This window comes from Miniopterus schreibersii (assembly GCF_964146895.1).
Source record: "Miniopterus schreibersii genome assembly, chromosome: 20".
Classification (NCBI taxonomy): domain Eukaryota; kingdom Metazoa; phylum Chordata; class Mammalia; order Chiroptera; family Miniopteridae; genus Miniopterus; species Miniopterus schreibersii.
In genome coordinates this window covers 8,840,322-8,865,437 of record NC_138122.1, presented here as the reverse complement: position 1 = coordinate 8,865,437, position 25,116 = coordinate 8,840,322, and the positions used below count along the sequence as shown (strand labels likewise).

The 25,116-nt window shown below is 51.5% G+C and overlaps 1 protein-coding gene across 2 annotated transcripts; it reads left to right on the top strand.

The window, feature by feature from the left end:
* Positions 1-113: 113 nt before the first annotated feature.
* On the top strand, positions 114-25,116 carry KCNJ5 (potassium inwardly rectifying channel subfamily J member 5). 2 transcript variants are annotated; one of them, XM_081122430.1, is made up of 4 exons: positions 114-387; positions 823-1,061; positions 17,231-18,178; positions 21,061-25,116. In XM_081122430.1, the coding sequence occupies exons 2-4, from the start codon at positions 947-949 to the stop codon at positions 21,369-21,371; spliced, it is 1,374 nt and encodes a 457-aa protein (XP_080978556.1). In that variant the 5' UTR covers positions 114-387; positions 823-946; the 3' UTR covers positions 21,372-25,116. The 2 variants fall into 2 exon arrangements, with proteins under 2 accessions (XP_080978556.1, XP_080978557.1); XM_081122431.1 differs by lacking the exon at positions 823-1,061 and having other exon boundaries at positions 123-387.

Below are 25,116 nucleotides of genomic sequence, written 5' to 3'. Positions count from 1 at the left end.
GAGAGGGAGGAGGGGAGAGGGAGAGGGAGAGAGGGGGGGACAGAGAGGGAGAGAGGGAGGAGGGGAGAGGGAGAGGGAGGGGGGGGACAGAGAGGGAGAGAGGGAGGGAGAGGGAGAGGGGTAGGGAAGGAGGGAGGGAGGGAGAGGAGTCTCCCGTCGCTCTCACCGGAGGAGGGAGTGACTGAGGGGCTGGCGAGGAAGGGACAGGATGGCTGGAAGCCTCTGCCAGCAGGACCCGCGACAGGGAGAGGCTGTAGGCAGGGTGAGGCTGTGGTAATGGCTGGGGCTGCAGAGTCCCCTCAGGGGCCCCAGGCGCCCCTGCCCCGCCTCTAAGGGACACCCCAGAAGTTAGCATCAGTGGCACTTTGGAAGCTGCGATCACAACAAGTAAGTCGCCTTGCTTTCCTGCCCCTTTCCTCCCCCAGCTCTCCAGATGTGGAGGGCAGGACGCACTCCCAGGGCTCCCAGTGCCCCTAGCAACTAGCTTTTACCGGGAACCAGCCTGTTGGGGAGCCGGGGGCAACAGAGAAGGGTTTAGGGTGGGTCCAAAGTTCAGCCGGGAAGCCTGGCTGGGGAGTTTGGTATTCAGAGGACTGCAAGGCTGTAACCATCTCTGTGCTGGTACAGAGCAGGGATTCCTGCCCCCTCCGTGCCCCCTCCGTGGTCTGAGCGGCCAGGGCTGCAGGGAAGTGGCCCTGCCTTCAGGTGGGGGTTAGAGGGCGGGGGTTGGGCTCAGCCTTAGATCCTCGGCTTAATCTTGCTTGCTTTTAAGTCTGGCCAAACTGATGGCGTGGCCTGGCTATTTGTGCCCTCTCCCCGCAGGTCACTTCCTGCGTGCCTCCCTATCTGCTTTTCAACATCTTTCAAGTTGTTCAGAAAGGCCAGGAGTCAAGGCTCCACGTGCAGGGAGAGGGAACAGGGCCATTATTCCCATTTTCCCAAACCCATGGATCTCCCTGGAGGGTTGTCCGTGCCTCCCCTCAAACAGGGCTCTCCTCCCTGGCTCCCCAGACGGCATCTGACCCTCAAAGGTCCAGGGCTTACCCCCAACGTCAGCTCAGGTAAGACCAGTCCAGCAATGCCAGATCGGTGGGTACGTGAATGCTCGATTTGTATCGGACTGTGCCTAGTACTTGGCTCTCTTTTGATCCTGTTAATGGGACAAATATTAGCATCCTCAGTCTCCAGGGGAGAACTCGCAGCTTGGCCAGGCTGTGCAACTTTCAGACGCACACAACTTACCAGTGGGATTCCCACCTGGGTCTGAAGCCAAAACAGAGCAGTTTTCATCACTAAGCTGAGCTTCATAGGGCTTTCTGGTTCACAAAGCCCTTTCCATGTGGGAGGGAGGCGGTGGAAGACGCTGATGGTTATGGCACCAAGTACAGAGCTGGACACATGTGTGTGACTTAATCTGGACCCCGTCCTGGGGTAGAGGTCAGTTATTCCACCGGCTTTAGAGAGTCTGAGCACTAAACCCTGTCCTCTGACTTCAAACCCAGTCTTTCCACTATCAAACACTGGCCCTGGAAGGCGTCTGGCCTTCCCAGATTCGTGCCTTTTCCTTGAACCCAGGCGTAAATCCCATCGGCTGGCTGAGGGCCTGGGCTTCCGAGAACCTGGGAGAGGAACCCAGCAGAGGCAGTGATGTGAGGGTGAGAGAGAGGCCCCTGGTCGGGCTCTGACCCAAAGAGCTTGGTCAACTTGACCCGGATCTTAAACTCTTGCTCTGACCTGAGATGGCATCGCTGTACTCAGTGGGGTGCAGGGGCGCAGGGCGTGTGCTTCTGGGTAATAATATCAAGGAACTGTCACTTACTGGATGCTTACTGTGTGACCTTAGGCATTTTGTATATGTGATGGGATTGTCTTTTTCTTTTCCCATCCGCTGCTTTTCCCATTGCTCGTCTCTCTACCTCACCTCATTCCCACACCCACAGCATCCTGTACCCAAACTCTCTGCAACTAAGGTCATGGGGTAGAGACTTATAACCTGAGGCTAGGGGGGAAAAAGACATGCCTTCTTTTACCTTGGAAGGAATTGGGGGGGAGGGGCATTTATCAAGTGTTTATGCCTTTTCAGACTCTGTTCATTAATTAGGAGATTGATAGTAAATTATTACAATGGCCTGAATTATCAAAACAGTGCCAGGACCACCTTTGGAAGAGGAGAGATCACAGAGAGAACTTTCCTGCACATTCCACCAAAGCACAGTGCCCCCCCCCCCCCCGAACCGTGTTCTAGGTTCTTTCTCTAGCTCTCGGACCGACAGAGAGGGGCTCATGCAGACACAGGTGCTCCTGTCCTCTCCAAAAGCCATGGTCACTGCTGGCTTTCCTCACAGGCCGTGTCTCTTAATTAAGCAGCTCGCCTGCATTAAACAGAAAACACGTGAGCACCATCCAGCAGGCACAGCAGCTGGAGGAGGAGCTGCCTTTTAGGGAGATGAAGTTGGGTCCCAGTGGGATCCCCAACATGGGTGCCCCTGAGTCTTTCCTCTTGGGTCCAGCAGAGATTTTGTGTGACTCTGCCACAAATGTCCTCTCAGCCCTGGGCCCCTGCAGACTGTGCAGCGAGCTCCCCCTGGGGCCTCTGCAAGCGCCTGCCTGGGTGTCTGTCCTGAAGGGGCCCTGGTCACCTGGGGTGAGAACCCTGCAGCGGACGAGAGAACAGAATGCCCGTTCTCCAAGCTTCATATCAACGTCTCTGTGGGTGAAGTCACAAAGGGCGCACTGAGCATTCACATACTTAAAAACCACGTCTGCTTCTGTTTTGATTTTAAATCAGTTCAACCACCATTTATTTGATCACCTATAATGTGCCAGGAGTAATTAATTTATGAAAACCTTGGAGTGAGACCATCCGAGCAGGGTTGTGCCTTCCACATATGCTATGCAAAGCTTCATGCTCTGAGCAATGCTGGTTGAATACTCAGGCCGGGGGCTGGGAGGGTAACGGGGAGCAGGGGGGAGTCCAGGATCCCATCTACAGCTGGCAGGGGCCGTTTCCACCTGTCTGCGCCACAGGCAGGCCGCTGAGAGCCAGGGGTGCTCCTAAGAGAGGGCTCGTCCTCAAGTGTGAATCAAGACAGTCAGCCATGGAGGAATTTTTCTGTCCTGGACGAGACAGGAGGACTGTGAGTTCAGATGCAAAGAATTATAGGGAGACATTTGAAAATAACATAGCTAGATGTATTTTTCTAAGACACTTGTGGAGTGGCTTTCTCTGGGATTATTTTAAACCGGAGGGGACAGCCTCCCCTTCCTGCAACCCTGCTGCCCAGGGGAGGGACGAGGGACAGAGCGGTGGCCCTGCCACCTTGACATTCTGATAAGGGAGCTATTCTGGTCCCCAGCGCCCGGGCTGGCAGCAGGCCTTGCCAACAGCTGTGTCAAGTTAAATGTCAGAGCCAGGTCTTCAGCACATGACCCTGGAGATCCTGGCTCGTGTGCCAATGTTAAGTTCCATTATCATTCCAGACCAGAGCGGCCCAGGGGCAAAGGTCAGGGGTCATCTGACCAGCCTGGCAGGTGGCAACAGCACTGCCTAGTCACCAAGGGTCAGCCCATACAGCGGCCAGAAGCTGGGTTGGGGTGACGAGGGAAGTGGAGGGGGCAGAGAGGGGTGACCTGCTCGACGGGGCTGGGTGCGCCGCCCACCCCTGTATCTTGTCTCACGCTCCCGGCCCCTGCCTTAAACTCGAGGAGGCTCCGGCGGCATCCTCCTGCAGTGCGTCCTGCTGCTCACCGGGTAAAGGGATTGGGGAGCGAGCGCAGAGAAGAGCCATCTGGGCACAAACCTGTGTCCTGTGCCTTGTGCTCAGTCCCTCCCCCCCCAGGATTGTTCTACTGAGCACGTGATGCGTAAAGACCGGCCAGGAGGAGGGTCGTGAAAGCCCCAGGGGTGAGGTGCTGGCTCTGCTCCAGGAAGCTCGCCATCCAGTGGGGACACAGGGTGTCTCCCCCAAAATGCATACACACTTTAACAGCTGACAGCTCGGTTTTGAAAATGAAATGTATTTTAATAAACACTGCCTTTATAATTATTCAAAGTGTGTGTATACATTTTTGGGGATACCCTATATATATATATATATATATCCAGTGTATATATACTTATACGTTATATATACATTAAATATATGTATGACATTAAATTATTATGTATATATACATATATACACTTATATATATACCAGAGTATTATATATATGTACATATAAATATATGTATAATGAAATATTACTAGACCATAAAAGGAATGAAATCCTGCCATTTACAACATGGATGGACTAGAGGATTTTATGCTAAGTCAAGTAAGTCAGACAGAAAGAAAAATACTGTATGATCTTATATATAGAATCTAAAACTCATAGAAAAAGAGATCAGATTTGTGGTTACCAGAGGCAAGGGGGGGAGGAAAAATTGGGAAAAAAACCCACATCAGCACAAAGATCTCTCATTGTTGCCTTTTTTATAGCCACACCTGCTTGCCCCCACCCCACCCCCTCCTTAATCCCTGGCAACCTCTAATCTGTTCTCCATTACTATAATTTTTGTAGAATGTTATATAAAACAGAATCATACAGCTGTAACCTTTGGAAACTGTCTTTTCCCACTCGGCGTAATTCTCTGGCGATTCCGCCAGGTTGGCGTGGGTGGGTGGGTGTGAGCTGTGTAGTATTCCACGGCGTGGATGTACCACAGTTTGTTTAACCACTCACCCCTGAAAGACCCCTGGACTGTTTCCAGCGAGGAGCTTTTATATATAAAGCTGCTATAGGTATTTGTATACTGTTTTTTGGGTAAACCTAAGTTTTCACTTCTCTGGGATAAGTGCCCAAGTGCAATTGATGGTTCATGCAGTAGTTAAATGTTTAGGGGTGTGTGTGTGTTCTTAAAAAAGAAATTGTCAGACTGCTTTTAATTTGCATTTCCCTAATGACTGAAGATCTCTTCTCGTGCTTTTCTGCCCTCCATTGATCTTCTTCAGCTAAATGTCTCTTCATGTTTTTTTTCCCATTTTCTAGTTGGAGTGTTTGTCTTACTGCTGAAATTTGAGAGTTCTTTATATATTCTGGATACCAACCTTTCTCAAACACGTAGTTTGCAAATATTTTCTACTACTCTGTAGCTTGTCTTTTCATCTTCTTAACAGGGCCTTTTTCAGAGCAAATAATTTTAATTTTGGTGAGGTCCAAACCTATCAGTGTTTTCTTTTATGGACCAGGCCTTCAGTACAAGAATTCTTTGCCTGTGTCGATCTCATAGAGTTTCTCCCATATTTTCTTCTAGAAGTTTCATAGTTGTATCTTTTACATTTAAATCCATGATCCGCCTCTGAGTTAATTTTTGTATAAAGTCTGAGCCTTAAAGGGTCAAAGTACACTTTTTTGTCTATGGATGGATGTCCAATTGCTCAAGTACCATTTGTTGAAAAGGCTCTCTTTCTTCCACTGAATTCCTTTTGCACTTCTGTCAAAAATCAGTTGGGCGTATCTGTGAAGGTCTATTTCTGGGTTCTCTGTTCTGTTTCATTGATCTATGTGTCTGTCCCTCTGCCAATACCACATAGTCTTGATCACTGTAGCTCTATAATGTTTTAAAATTGAGTAGACTGATTTCATCCATTTAATTATTTTTCAAAATTGTTTTACCTATTCTAGTTCCTTTGACTTTCATATAGATTTTAGAATAACCTTATCGATAGTTACCAAAAAAATTGTGTGTGATTTGTATCATATTTACATTAAATCTATAAATCTATTAAATCTATTAAATTTGGGGAGAATTGACATCTTTACTATATTGCATCTTCCCATCCATAAACACAGTTTGTTTCTCCATTTATTTAGAAATTCTTTGATTTCTTTCACCGCATTTATAGTTTATAGCAGTTCTTTTTGAGCTGCCATGACTGTGTGCCTTTGGGCATATCACTTAGTTTCTCAGACCTTCATTTTACTTTCTGTAAAATGGGTGTATAACACTACCTTGAAATGGCATGAAAAAGGTCAAATAAGACAGCAAATGAGACGTGTCTGACTGTAAGTGTTCAATGACACCCATCTTCACTTCTACTTCTCTGTCTTTTCTTTTCCTTCATTGTTTTCTTTACTTATTTATTATTTTTTATTTTTTTCAAAATATTACAGATGTCCCCCTTTTTCCCCATTGACCCCTTCCACCCCTCCCACCCCCTCCCTAGTCCCTCACCACACCACTGTCCGTGTCCTTGGGTTGTGCACATATGCATATAAATTCTTTGGTTAATCTCTCCCCCCACCCACCCACCCCCCTTCTTCCCTCTAAATCTATTCTGTTCATCAGTTTATTAAGTTCTTTAGATTCCACATATGAGTGAGATCATGTGATGTTTGTCTTTCTCTGTCTGGCTTATTTCTCTTGGCATAATACTCCCCAGGTCCTTCCATACTGTCCCAAAGGGTACGAGGTCCTTCTCTTTACAGCTGCGTAGTATTCGGTGGTGTAAACCATCGCTGATCATCAGAGATGCAAATTAAAACCCCAAAGAGGTATCACCTCACACCCGTCAGAATGGCTCCATCAACAAGTCAACAAAGGACAGGTGCTGGCGAGGGTGTGGAGAAGGGGGAGCCCGGGTACAGGCCTGGTGGGGGTGCAGACGGGTGCAGCCGCTATGGAAAGCAGTGTGGCGGTTCCTCAAAAAATTAAAAATGGAGCTGCCTTTGGAGCCAGTGATCCCACTTCTAGGAAATATTCTAGGATATATTCTAGGAATATATCCTAAGAAACCTGAAACATCAATCAAAGAATATATGCACCCCTAAGTTCCTAGCAGCACAGTTTACAATAGCCAAGATCTGGAAACAGCCAGCACCCATCAGGAGATGAGTGGATAGAAAAGCACCTTGTTTCCTTAGCCTGCTCTCATTCTGAACCCCTGACTCAAACTCACTCCGTCCTTCCAGCTTCTCACTGGCTTTTCCTGGTTCATTCCATCTCCATGACATGTGTCTCCTTCTTATTTGTTGGGTCCTTGGGGGGGCATTCCCTTCTCCTTGTTTTTCTCAAACTTGGAGTCTGATTCCATGGCTGGTCACCCTGGGTTCAAATGCAGACAAACCCCAGCGGTCTGCTCACCATATCTTCTGCCTCAGTTCCTTCATCTATCAAATGGGAACGACAGAACCTATCTCGTATCTTTTCTGAAATGATGAAATGACTGATCACATATAAAATGCAGTCTGTCTGGTACATGGCAGCCCCCAGGAGACCTCAGCTCTCATCAGAATTTTACCCATCGCGCCGTGTCTCTGGTCCTCTCTCACTGGCTCACTGACCTTCTGTCACATCCCATCTTTTTTATTTGCTTGTAAATATATTCATACTCACACCATCTCGCCCTCCTGATCTCGGCTCCTCCGCGCTCCTCCCATCTCTAATTCCCTAATCGTCACTGATAAATTGGCACCAGCCCAGGAAATATGTCCCTTGGGCTGCAGAGAGGAAACAAGCGGTTTTTCATTTTGATTTAATTATTAATCCCTTTTATTGTTTAATGCACAATACATACTCACAGTGCAGGGTTACAATGAAGAGCGTGTAGCCTAACTGTGCTGCTCCCTTCCAAAGAGACAAGAGGCTGGAAAGGAAAAGCACTGCATAAACAGGTACAAACCTGGGGGAAATGTAAAATGAATCAATTTGATTTTCATGCCCTTTGATTCCTAATTTTTTATACATTTTCCACAGGGGCTTGGGAGGGTGAATCTGAATCATGGCCAGTGAGCCATGGCTAAGCAAGTATTAAGACAAGTAGGTGTAAAGACCCCGCGAGTGGCCCACAGCCGCCTGCCAGGGAGGGAAATGAAATATTCCGTCGTAAGCCAGTGAGAGCCGAACCAGTTGAGAACCTTAGTCACAGCGAACAGCCTGTTCCATAGGCGAGTTACTCAATAATTAGCTACGCATGAAACATTAAATTGCTTGAAGGGTACTTGCATGTGATTAAGCCTTTCAAATCCACATTCCATACGTTGAATTAGGCCTAATTTTGGCCTTTTAAAAATTGCTGAATACATTTGGGCTCCTGTAGATGCACTCAAATGGATCTCTTAAATGCCATCAAAATGATCTTTTTGTCTCCCTATTACTTTCTCCCAAGAGTTGAGCTCCTCAAGCAAAGGCCTGATCTGTCTGCTCCCGTTTCAGGCAAGAATTCAGTCCACCCAGAAGTGAAACACCATTTAATTCTCTGTTTTCCTTTTTATCTTTACTGTGAACTCTCAGTATTTTTGTTTCTTTAATGACAAAGCAAGTGTGGGCTCAGTCCACAGCACTTCCAGTAGGGGACATGTTTCTCTCCAGATGCGGGGAAACAATGCTCAAGGTTGTTACTTCCTTGGGCTGTGGTGGAGACTCCTCCAAGGACACAGTTCAATGAGCTTCCAATGAGCTTCCCTTTGTCTGGGCTGCCCGAGGCTCCAAAGGCCCGGCTCGCCTTCTTGTGCCCCTAGAAGCACCTACTGGCCCCCTTCACTATCTAGCGGGAAGTCAGGGCCACCTGCTGGATCTGTTGTTAAATCTCTCAGTGTCTGTAATACATGAACTCCACATTCAGTGTTTCTGTGTCTACAGTGTCATCGTTGTGGGAGTTGGCCAGGACTTGGTGCCCTGGGCAAGCCACACTATCCAACTGTAAAATGGGACTAATATTACAGGACCCTATGAGCCCATCCAAGAGTTCTGAAGGGACCTCCACAGGGAGGCAAATTGTCATTATTATTCCATAATAATCCCATGTAATAATAATACTGGTATTATTTCATACCTCATACCTGCTCTTAACCTGTAATAATTCGGGTAAGGGGCCAAGTGCATTATACTGGTATTTTGGCAGGGTAGGATCTCCCTGGTAAAGAGGCAGCTATTTCATTGATATAATGATGCCTGTGGATATTTTCATTTCTTATATAGGATGGAGACCCAGGGTAGTAGAGACCTATGGAGCAATGTGTGATTCAGAGACAGGAGAGTCAGGATTATAGCTCAGGACCAAGGACTTGCTGTTTAGTGCCCTGGACTTTGATGGGCACTGACTGGGAGAGTGAGAGAGCTTGGGCTCTGCAGCCAGGCCAGTGCTGCTCACAAGCCAGGCTCCGCTGCTCACCAGCCGTGTGACCTGGGGCCAGTCCCCTGCCTGCGCTGAGTCTCGGTCTCCTTGTCTGTATAGTGGGCTCACGTGCTCACTCCACAGGGTAGCTGAGATGGTGACGTGAACTAGCATATGTAAGGCACTGCCAAGGGCCATTTCGCTATTTATAACATCATTCAAGGGCCATACAAAATTATCAACTTAAAAATTAGCTATGAAAAAAGCTCCTAGATTTATTGAATTCCAAGTCCCGCCTATGGTTGCCTTGACAGGGCCAGACCAAATGATGTCAAGGGCCATATAGGGCCCTCAGTCTGTACGTCCCCCACCCCTATTCTAAACAATGACCCCACCAATGCTGAGAACCAGGTTCAAGGGCTCCCCTTTCAGGGACAGAGGCAGCCCCAGGACGGAGGCCCCAGATGCCTGAGAAGGGGAGACCTGTGAGGCCCCAGGGGAGGTCATCCTGAGCATCAGAGCCCTCGGCCCCTGGGGTTTCTCACCTGCCTTATCCAGTGGCACCCTTGCAGAGGCCTCAGCAGCTCAGCCCTGAGGAGCATGGTGTGAGGGCCATCCCTGGAGATGGAGCGCCCCATCTGACAGCCTGTTCCTCCATGCACCTTGTCCCCGGCTCTACGTTCCACCGAAAGCCTTCACCTGCTCCTGGCACCACCCCCCCATCGCCACGAGACCCTCTGCACCCCTGAGGCGGGTGCCAAATTCACCTTGGCCAGGGCACACCCCACAAAATCCCCTTTCTCGGGTGCTCGGCGTGGAGCAGAGTTGATAGGGGTGCAGGAGTGGACATTCTGCAAACTCCCGTGAGCCCATGACCCCAGGAGCATTGAGAGCATAAGAACCAGCTCCCGTGGGCTGCTTCCACCCCCCACAGCCACACAGCCCTATCTCTCCAGGACGCCCTAATCGCTGTACACAGCACCCATCACATCAGAGCAGAAACAGCCCCCGAGGTGACCTGACACCCCCCTAGAGGGGGAGCTCCCTCCACCTTCTCTGGGTATTTATAGTCAGCAATCTCTCCGCCCTGAGAGGCTTCCACCAGCAGCTAAGTGAAGGGAATGCCAAGCCCAGCCTGCTCCCCACAGCGCCGGCAAAGGGCGTGATCGGAGAGGGGAAGGCAGCCAGGCAGGGGTGCTCTATAAGAACCGGGGTCACGGCAGCCGCCTGCAGGATGAAGGGGACAGTGTGTGTATGTGGGGGTGGGGGACAGGCTGTGGACAGAGACAGGGCTGGTTAGGACCTGGAACCAGGATGGTGGGAACTGAAGGAGCAGCCCATTGTCCCTGCTCTGTGCTACCGTGTGAGTCCCAGATCGGCCTTCTGACTTCTGACAGCGGACAGGCTGTGTTCATGGTGGACTCGGTGCAAACGGGAGAGCTTTGAGAAGTATTGATGTTGCCACGACTCTTAACACCGTGCTCAGCATAACTCAAAGGACAGCCTCTCATGCGCCTGTGAGGAAAAGCCTCTCCCAGCCCAGGAGCCCAGAGTATAAATTGGCAGCTGACAGACCGAATCAGACTCACAGATATATTTTCTTAGGCTAGCTCATTGTTTCAAAAACTGGTGAATTCGTTGGCAACATTTTTAAAAAATAGTCTTCATTTTTAACTTTTCTGGAAAAGGAAAGCAGGAGATCTTGCAGCATCAGCTCTACATTCTTGCATGGCTGGAGCTTCTGGACCTAGAATTCATGTGTGTTCAGCTCGCCTCAGTCTCCACCACTCCCTATTGTGTCCCCAAAACCCAGCGCAAGTTTTGATTGCATTTACCACATGTTCATATAATTGCTTTTCCTAAAATGAAGAGAATTATACCTTTTAAAACCTTTTTCTCTATCAAAGATATGAAAATGAAAGTCAGAGAAGACCTCACATTTGAATAGAAATAGGAAAAATGTATCATGCCATCAGCAAACACCCACAGTGTGCCTGTGCTAAGAGACCTATCTCATCTGCTTTCGTATTCGGCAGAGCTCAGTACCAACCACATGTGTCTGGTGACTACGATGCACACTCCACCTGGCTAAAATATCCATGAGTGACAAGGGTCGCCCCTACTCCTCACAGAGGCAGACATGCCTTAGGTAGAGTGAAATCCAGCCCTGAGTTGGTACAAATGATATTGGTGGCTGCTAGTTAGTGGTCTCTTCCTTATAAGGGGCCATATTGTTCAAACAGAGACACTCCTGGGAGTTAAAGGGACACTCGGTGATTATTCCAGAACAAGAGATGTTAGCTGAGACATGTGGACACCCTGTGTCCTTGGAGCAATTAGGGACCTGGTCCTTCAACTAGGTTGCCTATTAAAACGGCCTGGGGTCATGTCCTTAGGCCTGGGATTCAGCACGGCCCCCAGCTCCCAGCTAACTGCGCCCAGGGTGAGGTCTGGCCTGAGGACTAGCAGTATCTACATCACTGGGAGCGTCTGGAAAAACTGCAGACTCAGGAGTTCATATAAGAAACGTCCAAACCTGTGGAGTTTTTATGAGTTTATCTGAGCCAAACTGATGATAATTGCCGGGAAGCAAAATCTTAGTGGACTGAAAAAAATGCTCCAAAGAATGGCAGTTTTACAGCTCATTTTATACGTTAGAATCAAAGGAGACATAAGGAAAGTTACGCGGAATCCACTGGTGATAGATTAAGGGAGCAGGAGAAAGCAAAGCAGGGAAATCTCTGGGATCAGATAAAAAGGCAAAATAGAGAAACCCACACTTCTTTTACCCTGGTGGGTGCAGGATAGTTAATGAGTAACATTTGCAGCAAGCAGAGGTGGCCCGGGGGGAATGCTAACAGTGAGGGGCTCTGTGGTCTCTGCCCCGGTGCCAGTCGTTGTGCCCTGAGGGGTCTGGAAAAGGAGATTTCTCTGACATTTCAAAGGTCTGTTATCTTAGGTGCACAGGACAATAGACAGGCTCACTTCAGGTAAAGATGATCCTTGTCAGGGAAGCTACAGGCCTGGGACGTGACTACCTGCCGTGACCCACTTTTAGTCAGGGATTTTTATGTTCAGACCGTCCTCTGGTTGGTAAGGCCACCATGCAGGCCTCCCCTGAGGTTTAGATGTGGCCCCTTTTTGCGTTCACACTGGGAACCCCGGACCTACTGAGTCAAAGTCTGCATTTCACAAGATCCTGTGAATGGAAAGCAGGGCAAGGCTGGTGCCGTGGCTCCCACTCCCCCGTCCCCAGGGCCTAGCAGTGCCCAGCTTGGGGCCCCGCACAGCACCGACTGGCAGCACTGTTCATGGGGGTGTCACTCACAATGAATCTGTGTCACAGTTTCCAAGGGGCTTTCACGCTCAGTGTCTTCTGTTCTATCACCTAGGTATTTTTTTTAAGCTCAACTTCAAAAAGTAAGACCATAGACTCCCACCTAAGTTGATAAGGACAGATAGCTGCAGAGTGATCAGGGTTGCAAATAAAACACCTGATGGGTTTTTAAAGATTTATTACTACCGGGCTCTTTTCCATTAAACCTCGGCATACACTAAAAAGAGGGGTTGCTCTTGTCTCAAGGTTGGGAACGTTGAAAGCGGGGGAGGGAGGGAGGAACCAGCCCAGCAGTGTGATTTTGACACATCACAGGCTCTGGGTGGCTGAAGCCACTGGCTGACCCCTCCCTTGGCTCAGACGGGCTCAGACACTGGCTTCCCAGCCACCCTGCTTGGTCCCCTGGACAAGGCCTCTGTCCCCACTCGCAGGCTCCTCCTGGCCCATCTCAGCATCACGGGGGAGGCCAGGCCATGTGCCTGCACGGCTTCCCTCACCTCCCAGCTGGCTGCTCTCCTGGAACTAGAGGCAGAAAATCGGCTAGAACTGCCCTTTCCAACCCAGAGGGCATGTGTCCCGTAACAGCCTGCTGAGCGAAGGGTCACGTAAAGCCAGGCTCATGGCTAGGCACCCAGTGACCCCTGATCCCTTGCTCCAGGCTGCTATGCTCTGGGCTCCCCAGCTCCCTTGTTTAGGGCTTCCCACCCCTGCCTCTCTCAGGGCTCCTGGTCCCAGCCGTCCTCAGGGCTCCCCTGTCCCCACTGCAGGGCTTGGAGTACCCTGGTGCCCGTTGCACTCTGGGGCATCCAGACCTGACTTTCTGGAGCACCCTTGTGACAGAGTTTTGTTCCCTGGGGAAGGAGCGGGGGGAATTCTTAACACAAAAGTCCATTTCAATGGATGGCGTTCGTTAATGTATCATTTAAGACACACTGTCCTTTGATCTTGCCCCTTTCCTGTCCTTCCCCACTTGTGTTTTTATATCAAAGAGATTAAAGTACTTTGTTGGACTTGAAGCTCCGTCTTTCCCAAGAGCTTTAATCAAGTCTCAGCACAGCTTCCCACTCAGGGACACAGGAAGGGCTGAAGATGAGAGCAGAGAGGGCCTCTAGGAGGTTTAACAGGATTTGCTCAAGCCGGTGCTTATCCCTGGTCCTGCGGAGGGCAGCTGTGGTGCCAGCCCCGCCAGGCCACAGCCCCTCTCCCCTTCCCCCCCCCCCGCAGGCAGTGCCCACGGACCCCAGGGTTCAGAGGGCAATGCTAGACTATCAGCCACACAGGGCTGGGCTGCATTGTCTAATTCACTGCTTTAGCCCCAGCTCTTAGCACAGGAGAGGGACTGTAGTAGTTGCTCAGCTAATGCTTGCTGGACAGACGCATACATTAATAGAATGGATGTTGAAAATCTCACAAAAGAATCTCTATTGTCCCTGAATATTGTTTTGACTTGATGGGCCCGCAGCACTGGAGACTGAGATTTCTAAAACGAGTATTTCAGCCCTGGCTGGGTCGCTCAGTTGGTTGGAGCATTGTCCCGTACGCCAAAAGGTTGCGGGTTCGATCCCTGGTCAGGACGCGTACAGAAGGCAACCAATTGATATTTCTCTCTCACATCGATGTTTCTCTCTCTCTCCCATCCTCTCTCTCTAAAATCAATAAAAAACATATCCTCGGGTGAAGACTAAATAAATAAAAAATAAATAAGTAAATAAAATGGGTATTTCACTTGCTCTTTGAAGAAATCTGGGTAGTAGAGGCCTCAAGCCTTTCAGCTCCAGGCCTGCCCTGCAAATCACCCACTGCAGGGGGTGGCAAGATGCTTTCCATACTTAGAGGCTTGGGCTTCTTTCTTCATCTTTAAAATGGGGTTGATGGAATATTGCATTAAATTTCAATTCAAGGAGAGTTGATGAATATATACTTGCATTTATACTTATATTTATGGTTGTATTCAGACATTCTTTGCCTGGATCCCCTGGCTTCCAGGGCTGTACAGGCAGAAAATAGTATTTGAGTTTTACAGAAGTAAACTGAGGCAAAGACAGCAAGGACTGTTTCTTCGGATCACAGAGAAAGTCTGTCGGGAGCTGAGCAAGACTCTGATCTTACCTGGGTTGAGCGAGGAGTTGCTTCTGCGGACAATTCCAGCCACTTGGAGAATGGGACCCGGTACCAAACTGTCTGCTGGGCACGAAAGTCTTCCAATCTGGGCTGAGTGTCCTAGAAAACCTTTTTCTGTTGCCAGGACAGCACTAGGCCTTTTCCTACAAGAATATATGAAAGTGTGTTTAAAAATAAAGAAGGAAACAGTGCAGAAAATCAGCAGAAAGCTGTTTTCCCAAAAGAGCTGAGGGCAGGAGAACGCGTTTTCCCAGGTACCTGGCCAAGGAGCCACTTTTGTGGGCACTGTGCCTGCCCTGCCCAGCACCAGGGGTGTAGGGAGCCCCTAGCAGCACTTGGGTTCCAACAGCTGAGGTTCCCAGGGGCACACAGGGCCTTGGGATTCGCAGCATGTCTCACTGTTTCTGGGCATCTCCCATCGAGTCTTCATTAAAAGGTCTCCTCCTTGGGGTAGAGAAAAACCATGCTTGGATCCCGCAAAGCAGCCCCGAGCACGACCCTCATTTGTCTTTGTAACTGTCGAGGCAGGGAGCAGGTGGCCCTGTGCAGAGTGGGAAATAGGCAACAGGTGTCTGAGACTAACAGCCCTCCTGTGACCCTCAACATGGTATCTTGAAATTGCTGCCACCATCCCGCAGCAGACGACAGGGTCTGTTGGCATCACCTGACTTTCCGTGGTGGCAGAAAGCTCCCTTGTGCAGTCAGTGAAGCAGCTGGTTCAATGGTTTAGAGAAAAACTCATCCAGGTTGTTCCTCGGGGACACAGTTTCCAGGAAAGGCAAATCCTGGGAAAACAAGAAAAGCGTGTTTATACAGATGAAGGAGGGCTGAATGGTAGTATCCCCGGAGGTGACTCCTCCCAGGATCAGCAGCTCATAGAACTTTCTAGAGGAAGCAGCTCATCAGTCTAAGCAGGAGCCATAGAACATTCACTCTGCGGGCCCTGTGTAGGGTGCTCTGAGCTCTTAGGCTGGAGCCACGAAACCGAGATCGGAACCTAACTCAGCCACTCAGGGCTTGAGCTTCATTTTTCTCATCTGAAGGTTGGAGATAGTACCAGCGCTTGTCTAATAGCTTTGTTGTGAGGATTACAAATGAGCTAATGGATAAAAACTTCCTAGCACAGTGCCTGGATCATGGATGCTCAGAAATTCACCTGCTGTTATTAGCTGCAGATTCTCATGCTCGCTCCAGCTTTGTTAGTGTCTTCAAGCCTCTTAAACGGGTGTGAGCAGAGTATTAGGAAAACAGACCGAGGGCTACAGGTTTCTGGGTGTCTCTTTCAAGTGCAGCATATATTCCAAAACCATTTACAGCCTTTTTAAATTTTACTTTTTATTGAGATATAACAGACATATAACATTGTATTAGTTTTAGGTATACATATAATGATTTGATATATGTATATATCACAAAATGATCGCCACAGTAGGTCTAGGTAAAGTCCTTCACCACAGAGTTACAATATATTTTTTCTTGTGTTTAGGACTTTTAAGAGCTACTCTCTCAGCATCTTTCAAATATATGATGCAGCATTAACTACAGTCACCATCCTCAGGACTTACCTTATAACTGAAGTTTGTGCCTTTCGAACCCTTCACCCATTTCACTCACCCTCTCACCCACCCTGCCCCTCCCACCTCTGGCAACCACCAATCTGTTCTCTGTATCTATGGGTTTTGTTTTATTTTTAAATTCCACCTATAAGTTTACAGCTTTTTGAAAATCTTGGAGCATTAATAACTTGCCCAGCTCAATTTCTTAGAGGGCAAGGAATTACTGTAACAAATGTTTAATGGTGGGTCTATCCAGTGATCTGTCACATTAGTAAGTGTTCAGACAGCCAAGACCCCCCACTTAGACAGTAAGGGAGACCACATGGTGAACCAGACACCACTCTGCCTTTTCCTTTCTGTCTGCTGCTAAGATCTCAGATAAAAAGAAGGGACACAGGGAGATACAAAGAAAGGAACACAGGTTTGGGCCCAACGGGGTAAAAATCCTAACATCAGCTCTGCCACTTACTTGTTTGGTGGCCCAAGTGTCACTTAACCTCTTCGGGATGTTTTCTTATCCGTTTTAATTTATTCAATAAGTACTTTTTGAGTGCATAGAATGTACCAGGCTATGATCTGGGTGCTGGGTGCAAAACAGACACAAAACTGTGCCCCTGCGGAGCTTACATTCTACTGCGGGGAAATAGACTATTAGAAATAAACTGATGCACAAGCAAGCAGGGTGGTGTTCACAGGACAGAGGTGATGAGGCCTTACTCCACTGGGTTGCTGTGGTGGATACAAGTGACGGCCCACGTATATATAACACACAGGGCCCACGGTAAGAACTTAATAAATCACTGCAATTGTTATTTTTTAAATTGCTCCCAGATTTCTTTAACTCCTTTAAACACCTCACCTATAGTCTGCGCCTAGGAGCTGTTCATTTATTCATTCAACAAACCACGACCAACCCTCCACTCTACCTAGACCTCGTACCAGTCACCAGGGACAGCAGCCCACGATGTGGGAAAACATGCTGAGAACCTCAGTCGCGTGGACGGTTCACAGCAGAGAGGCCGGGAGCCCAGAGGTGGCCGTGACCTCGAAGCCTCGTGCGTCTGGGCGTCCGAGGAGTCCTCCCCTCTGATGATGTCTTTTTTTTTCTTTTTAACTCAGGCGTCCCGGCGATGGCTGGCGATTCCAGGAACGCCACGAACCGGAGTATGGAGATCGGCGTCCCTCCCGGGGACCCCAGGAAGGTCCCCAAGCAGGCGCGCGACTACGCGCCGGCGGCCAGGGCGCGCGCGCGCCCCCCGGCGGAGGGGAAGCCGCCGCGCCAGCGCTACATGGAGAAGACGGGCAAGTGCAACGTGCACCACGGCAACGTGCGCGAGACCTACCGCTACCTGAGCGACCTGTTCACCACGCTCGTGGACCTCAAGTGGCGCTTCAACCTGCTGGTCTTCACCATGGTCTACACCGTCACCTGGCTCTTCTTCGGCTTCCTCTGGTGGCTCATCGCCTACGCGCGGGGCGACCTGGAGCACGTGGGGGACCGCGAGTGGGTGCCGTGCGTGGAGAACCTCAGCGGCTTCGTGTCCGCCTTCCTGTTCTCCATCGAGACGGAGACCACCATCGGCTACGGCTTCCGCGTGATCACGGAGCAGTGCGCCGAGGGCATCGCGCTGCTCATGGTGCAGGCCATCCTGGGCTCCATCGTCAACGCCTTCATGGTCGGCTGCATGTTCGTGAAGATCAGCCAGCCCAAGAAGCGCGCCGAGACGCTCATGTTCTCCCACCACGCGGTCATCTCGCTGCGCGACGACAGGCTCTGCCTCATGTTCCGCGTGGGCGACCTGCGCAGCTCGCACATCGTGGAGGCCTCCATCCGCGCCAAGCTCATCAAGTCGCGGCAGACCAAGGAGGGGGAGTTCATCCCCCTCAACCAGACGGACATCAACGTGGGCTTCGACACGGGCGACGACCGCCTCTTCCTCGTGTCGCCGCTCATCATCTCCCACGAGATCAACGAGAAGAGCCCCTTCTGGGAGATGTCTCGCGCCCAGCTGGGCCAGGAGGAGTTCGAAATCGTGGTCATCCTGGAAGGGATGGTGGAGGCCACAGGTAAGGCGCCTCACCTGCCTTGGCCCCTGCCAGGAGATGGAGACCTGGGCTGGCACAGTGCAGGCCCGGGAGGATTGTCACTCGAGAGAGTAATATCAACAGCTAGTGTTCCTGGAACCCTCCCAACTTCCAGGCGGGCTCTGTATTTTAAACACCGCATTCCGCGCCCTCCCACGCCCCCTGAGGTAGTGTCCCTTCCGTCACAGGTGAGGAAACAGAGGCACAGGCAGGCGAGTTAGGTGTCCAAGAGACGGGCTCCTCGGTTGTCGGGCCAGGATGCACATGGAGGCCGGGACCCCGGGCGTCACTGGTTTCCAGCAGGCCGCACCGCCTGCCTGCCTCCTCCCACCCTGGTGCGGGTATCCACCCAGAAAGAGCTGTGTGAGCAGATAACTTCGGGGAACCCAAGGTTAAACAAAGGGACCTGGTTCTCAACAGCAGGACTTCATGGTGTCCCCATGCTATGACTTGCTAGATGAGGAGAGGAGAGTGAACAGCATTGCCCAGACTCGGGGATCCCCAAAGTCTCAGATCTTCTTTATGAAGAGACGCTGATGTCCCAGACCCACAGGCGGCTCACTCCCCTCCAGCAGCCTGCCCCAGCTTCTGGCTCAGGGAACACAGGGTGTGCAGAAAATTGTATTCACATCCGTGTACGCCTAAGCCATGCCTCTTCACAGCCAGCCAGGCACCTCCCTGCCCAGCTATCGACTCTTAAGGGCAGCTGGCAGCTGGAGTGTCCACGTTCCTTAGTCGTGCAGGGCTCTGTGTGGGGCTCCAAGGAGCCCCGGGCCTAAAGAGTCCAAGTCCGCATTTCACAGATATGGAATCTGCAGGGGGCAGCTTCGCCTGTCACAAAGTTGGGCCAACAAGCCTTCTGCACCTCGCAGAAAGCCGGTTGCTGGGTGGGAGAGTCAGACAGGGGCAGCCACAGACTTGCCTGCGTAGCCAGTGAGAACTGCCTGGGGATGCAGACGGGCTCCAGGGGCGTCTGCAGCCAGGCTGCTTGGCCCTCTGCTGGCCCAGAGCCCGGCCAGGCAGCATACGGTGGCAGCCGGGGGAACCCTGGAGCTGAGGACAGTGGGGACGTCCCGCTGGAGCCTCCCCAGCAGGGCTGGGCTCACAGGTCACACTGCCCTTGGTGCTGGGCTCAGGGTCAGAACACAGGCTGAGTTTCTGGAGGAGGAGCTCAACTCCAAGGTCACAAATGAGGGCTCAGGTCAGACACGTGGGGACAAATAGGAAGGCATTGCCTTGCCGACTCCCTGGCCACCCTCACTGCCACCGGAGGCAGAGGGAGTGGGTGTTGAGCCTGCCTAGCTGGTTCCCTTCATCTGGCCTCCTTCAAGGTTGGTGGCCTGCAGTTGACTTGCTCTACCTGGGGACCTTCTCCCTGCCATGACCTGGGTCACCCTTGCTGCTGTCCCTGGGACTGCAGGAAGACCGTAGAGATATTTGTCCTGATCTCAGCGACTTGAATGGTTTGATGGCCACACGATGGAGCCCAGCCGCGTGTGCAGTGAATTCAGGCTCAGATCTGGCCAGCGGAGCTCTGCCATAACCTGCCTCTGAGAGTTGTCAGCATAGTGAGAATAGCAGTCTCACGGGGTCCAGGGGGACTGAGTGATTAAATGAAATAACACCTAAAGCACAGTGTCTGGCGCCTAGAGGGGCTCCTGTCCTTTCCAAGCGTATTGGAAGAGAACTGCCAGGGACGTAGGCGGGATCTCTAGCATGGTCCACCCATGGTCCACCCAGGATGGGGACAGAAGAATGGCAGGCAGAACCCCAGAGACTGGGCCACAGGCTCCGTGGAGGTCCTGTCCACTGTCTTTCCTGAGGCCCAGAACCTGGGACATCTGACCTGACTGCACCGAGGCTGATCAGTACCCAGCTTGGGTCCTCACAGCTCTGCTGACGCTGGGGTTGGGCAACCAGAGGCAACGACTAAATGGCGAGGCCTGACCCAGGCAGCCCCACCCCCACCCCCAGAGAGAGAGTGGGCTATGGGCCCACAGTGTGCGGGTGCACTGGGGTGGCCCACCCCGGAGCACAGACTGGCGGGAAGAGCCTTTAACCTGGACGGATTTTTATGAGACCCACCCAGAGAAAGGCCAAAGCTGTAGCCAGCTTTCCCTTCAGTACCCAAAGAGCACTTGCTCATCCCTTCCTTGGCCAGGAGACTCAATATCAGAGAACTGCTTTTACCCTACCCCGAGCACAGAGGCTTCCCCATCCATAAACAAAGCTGCCCTCCCTCTCCAGAGAGCAAGCAACCCCTAAAAATAACACAGGCATGCCAGGCTGAGAGGACAGGGACCAGAGGCACTGGAGCATGCTCAAGTCAAGGAGCCAGCTGTGTGAGAGAGAGAGAGAGGTAGGGGGGGAGAGAGAGAAGGGAAGGGAGAGGAGTCTTCTGCCCATATGTGTCTACTCAAAATAATCCCTGTGTGTCCTGAATGCCTGTCACCTTCCCTCTGAATTTGTCTTTGTTCAAACTTTTCCTGCCTCTTTTCTTGTCTCAGTCTTCTAGACCTCAGTGCTGTTTGTAGGAACGACGTCCCTAGCTCCGGCTGTCGCAGAATTACCCATTCCAGGCTCTAGGAACCTATGCCAGAATCTTGCATTTAATTTTTTATTTTCTGACTCCACCACACTTTGAGCTCATCCAGGGCAAAGACTATTTCTTATTTAGCTTTATATCTCCAATGTGCTTAGCACAAAGTAAATGTTCAGCAAACACTTGATGATCAGATGGGAGATGGATGATGGATGCTGGGTGGATAAATGAATGAGGGATGAGTTAATAGATGGATGGGTAACTGGGTGGTGGGTGGGTGGATGGCTGTGGCCAGCTTTAATGTACGTGCCCTCTTCTCCAGGCATGACGTGCCAAGCACGGAGCTCCTACATGGATACAGAGGTGCTCTGGGGCCACCGGTTCACACCAGTCCTCACCTTGGAGAAAGGCTTCTATGAGGTGGACTATAACACCTTCCATGACACCTATGAGACCAACACGCCCAGCTGCTGTGCCAAGGAGCTGGCGGAAATGAAGCGGGAAGGCCGGCTTTTCCCATACCTCCTGCCGGGCAGCTGTGCTAACGCGGAGCTGGAGGCAGAGGCTGAGCAGGACCGAGAGGATGAGCCCGAGGCGCTGAATGGGACCCAGGAGACCAGGGGCTTGGTGTGAGGGCTGCTCTCTCCCCACAACCTCCTTTCACTGGCTTCTGTGAGCTCAGATGCTGCAAAGCCAGGGGTGGGGTGGGGCGAACTATCTGAGGGTGGTGTTTGGGGGCCCAAGAGCCATCAAGGCTCTGTGGGGGGGAATAATATATCCAGTCCCAGAACCTCTCAGCTCAGGGCCTCTCCAAGCAGGTGACCTGCTGCCTGGGACCCTGCAGCAATGCTGCCTCCTCTCTCCCAGCCTCTGTCAGTTCTGGCTAAGGGCCAGGCCAGGATGGGTTTCCCCGCAATGAAAGTTACCACATGGCCTCTGTCCTCACACACCTCTCTCTATCATCCGGCCCAGAATCACCTCCCTCCTCAGGTCTCACAGACCAACCAGCAGCCCCCTTCTAAGGGCTGACACTTAGAGAGGGTAGTCACCCCTTCCCCTCATTCCTGCCAGCCTACTGCTCATCATGGATTCAAGGAGGAGAGATTCTGCCCTCCTAGAAGGTCAGTGGTCCATCTTAGACTGAGGTCATAGGCCTGATGGGTTAGGGTCCATCCAAGTCATGCAGGCACTGCTCAAATCTGAGACCAGTGACCACCATTGGGAGCAGCAGAGAGCAGGGGCCTTGCTGGTCTCTCTTTATCTGGGAAGGGTGTGTTTTCCCTCTGCTGAGCTCTACACGTCAAACATAGCCTGCTGGACAATTGACCTCCTTAGAGTGACTCTCAGAAGGTGGCCTGGGCCGCAGAGCACCTCTGAGCACATGGACAGCATCTCAGCCACTTGCAGGCCACCCCGATCACACTGTGCCCTGCACCTCCCCCTGAAGGGAGGACCCAGAAGCCCAAGAATCTCAAAGTACTTCCAGCCTTCACTGTGGTTTCCTTTCCAACTCTCGGCGAGCCCGTAGTGGGCCAAGGAGAAGGAAAGCACACCTTTGTTCACCAGCGAATGAGGGGCTGGGAGGCAAAAACGAGAGGTGATGCGGAGGCAGCTGCACCTTCAGGCCCAGGCTGGACCACGTCTCCGCTGCTGCCAAGAAGCCCAGGGCCTGCCCTCCGCAGGCAGGGGTCTGAGAAGGTGGCTGGGCTGGGAGAGCAGGGATGGTGCCCAGGGGAGTGGGGGGGGGCTCCTCCCATCTTGCAAATGGGGTGAGGGAATCAGTGGGGAAATAAGGAGGGGTGACCATCAGGAGAGAAAAGAGCAAAGAGCCTTAAAGCTGACAGCCTCAGGGGCTTGTCTTCTCCAGTGTGGATGGCTCAGAAAGAGGACCGACGGATGGACAGACCGACAGTGCAGGTTGTCATGTGGATGGATGGACACGTCTGGTACATGCTGAGGCAGACAGACTTCTGATTAGCTAGAGAGAGACTTCAGATGTCCCCTCACCCACAATTCAAACAGCTCTCAACTGGCCTTTGGAGATAGAAGCGTCCTCCTGCCCCAAAGGTGAAGCGCCTTCTCCGGGAGTCCGAGCGAAGCTGCAGGGAGGCGGAACATTAAGGCAGAGCAGAGAGAACTGCCTTTGGTCTTGGGGCAGGTGAGGAGTTGAGAGAGGAGGCAGGCAGCCAAGATGGGACAGGCCACTCATGGTTGCCACCTTCAGGGCAGGGGGACCTGTGCTGGTCCACAAAGGCTGGATCTTGGGGGTGTCTTCCCCAGGGGCATGGCACTGAGCCAGGATCCCAGGCATCTTTCTGTGGTGAAGCAGGTGTTGGAATGGATGGAACCTGCCCTCAGGGGAGAAGGAAGCAGGCAGCCTGCAGCCCCCAGGGGGAACTGCACACAGTTAGGAATCTGAGCAGGGAGCCCATTCCTAAGATTGGGGGCCTTGGGGTGAGGGAGCTGCAACTGGAACTTACCCCAGGCCAACAGATCCAGCGCTTACACGGCAAGACTGCTGGCCCAGCCAGATCTACAACCTGCCTTAGTCACACCGATCAGTGCCTGCAGGTGACAGCCCTCAGTGAGGCAGCTAAGCAAGGACAGGAAACCGCAGGGAAAGTAGCCTTGTAGCTGGACTGGGGCCTGGGGCCTGATTCACACCTGCCTCCTCACTGTCTGATGTGAGCCTCTCCAACTGGCGCAGGAGATGCTCTCCAGTCTGTCTCCGCAGTGGCCTCCGTGAGCCCAAACCACATCTCTCTGCCAACCACAGAAGCTGTAGAAGTTACAGAAGTGGAAGAGATCAGTGCAGCCCTATTTCGAAGCTCCCTGAGAGGCCAGAGCCCACGTGAACTGAGATTAGTCCCATACTAATCCAAGTGTGCACATTAGCTGTTTCTCATGCAAACACAAATGCAAGGCCGCCGTTCATTTCCCTAGCAAAGCCTTCTCCGTGGCGGTTGCTCCAACTGAAGCTTGACAAGGTCTTCAGATCATTTTGTGGAAGTTCTTGTATAAATGTGGACTTACTAACTGTAGTCTGAAGACAGAGCTTCAGTGAGTCACTTTAAAACATGTGCCTGCTCACCAGCCACTGTGGGTCACAGCCCTGAGTCGCATGGCTGGAGTCCACCCATCACTCCTGACGGCCACAGAGAGTAGAGCCAGGCTGTAAGGTGGGGCCACGGGTAATTCCCACAGGCCTCAACATCTCCCAAATCCCAAGCGTCATCTCCCTGGTCAGGCCCTGAGCGTATTGGGAGCTAACTCCTGCCTTAGCGCCTGTGACCTTCCTCTCTGAGAACAAATCCCCTGGAAGGGAAAGGCCCCAGGAGCTCAGAAGAAGGTAAGTTCCCATGGTTCTCCTCTCCCCATCAATCTGACACCTGACAGGTGTTGATACCACTACCCAAGGGACCCTGTTCCCAGGCCAGGTAGAATGGGCACTGCCCATTATTCAGATGCCACCCTGGCTGGCGGTCAGAGCCCCCCTCTCGTCATTTCCTTCTGCTGCTTTGAGACCACGGCTTCAGCACTTGGCTTTGATGAAGGAGAAAGAACCTTGTCTTTCTGGGGAGAACCCTCCCTGCTCAAGGTCTGTGCCAACTGGGCGCCTTCTTTCACATCACTTATCCCATGCCCTGCCTTCCAGCAGGCTGTGTGTCTCCAGCGAGTCTGGAGCCACAGAAACTTGAATTTTTTTGTATTGATGATGCCCAAAACAAAACCAGTTGGCCTGCTGTCTTTTAAGAACATGCCCCAAATGCATCTCTGCACACACACCACTTACTGAGCGCTGCTATGTGCCCAGCGGTGGGCTTGGCATTTCACCTGGGTGATTGCATTTAATTCTCGAAACACTGCAGAGAAGCCCTTAGAAACCCTTTGTTTCCAATGAGATGACTGAGGTTCAGAGATGTTAATTAGTTTGCTCAAGGCCACACAGATAATGGCAGGTGCCACGCACCTCCCAGGCAAACACAGATGGGCCATGGTTCTGCAGAGCTCCCGCATCTGGGGCACGTGGCCGAGCTCGGGCAGCAGGACTAAGATGCTCACTTCTTCTGGGCTGGGCTGGGCTGGGCTGGGCTGGGCTGGGCTGTGTGGTAGAGCTTCAGCCTCCACCCTCCAGCAGGATAATTGGGAAACACCTTTCTCTGCTTGCTAGGAATTCATGAGCTGTGAAGAGAGATTAGGTGGGGACCTACTGCTTCAGGAAGAAGCCGGTTCTGCTCGCCTTGGGTTTTGCTAGTGACATCTCCTTAAACTGCTATGTCAAATCTTTCTCCCTGTGTAGGACTTGTCAGTGTTCTTATTAAAAGGAACACCACTGCACTGCTAAAAATTTATCCAATAAAGTGGATTTGATTTTACC

Excerpts from the sequence above, each read along its gene's own strand:
- KCNJ5 (XM_081122430.1), top strand. The coding sequence starts at position 947 with ATGGATCTCCCTGGAGGGTTGTCCGTGCCTCCCCTCAAACAGGGCTCT. Across the intron at positions 1,062-17,230 it reads TACCCCCAACGTCAGCTCAG|GCGTCCCGGCGATGGCTGGC; the intron begins GTAAGACCAGTC and ends TTTTTAACTCAG. Across the intron at positions 18,179-21,060 it reads AGGGATGGTGGAGGCCACAG|GCATGACGTGCCAAGCACGG; the intron begins GTAAGGCGCCTC and ends CCTCTTCTCCAG.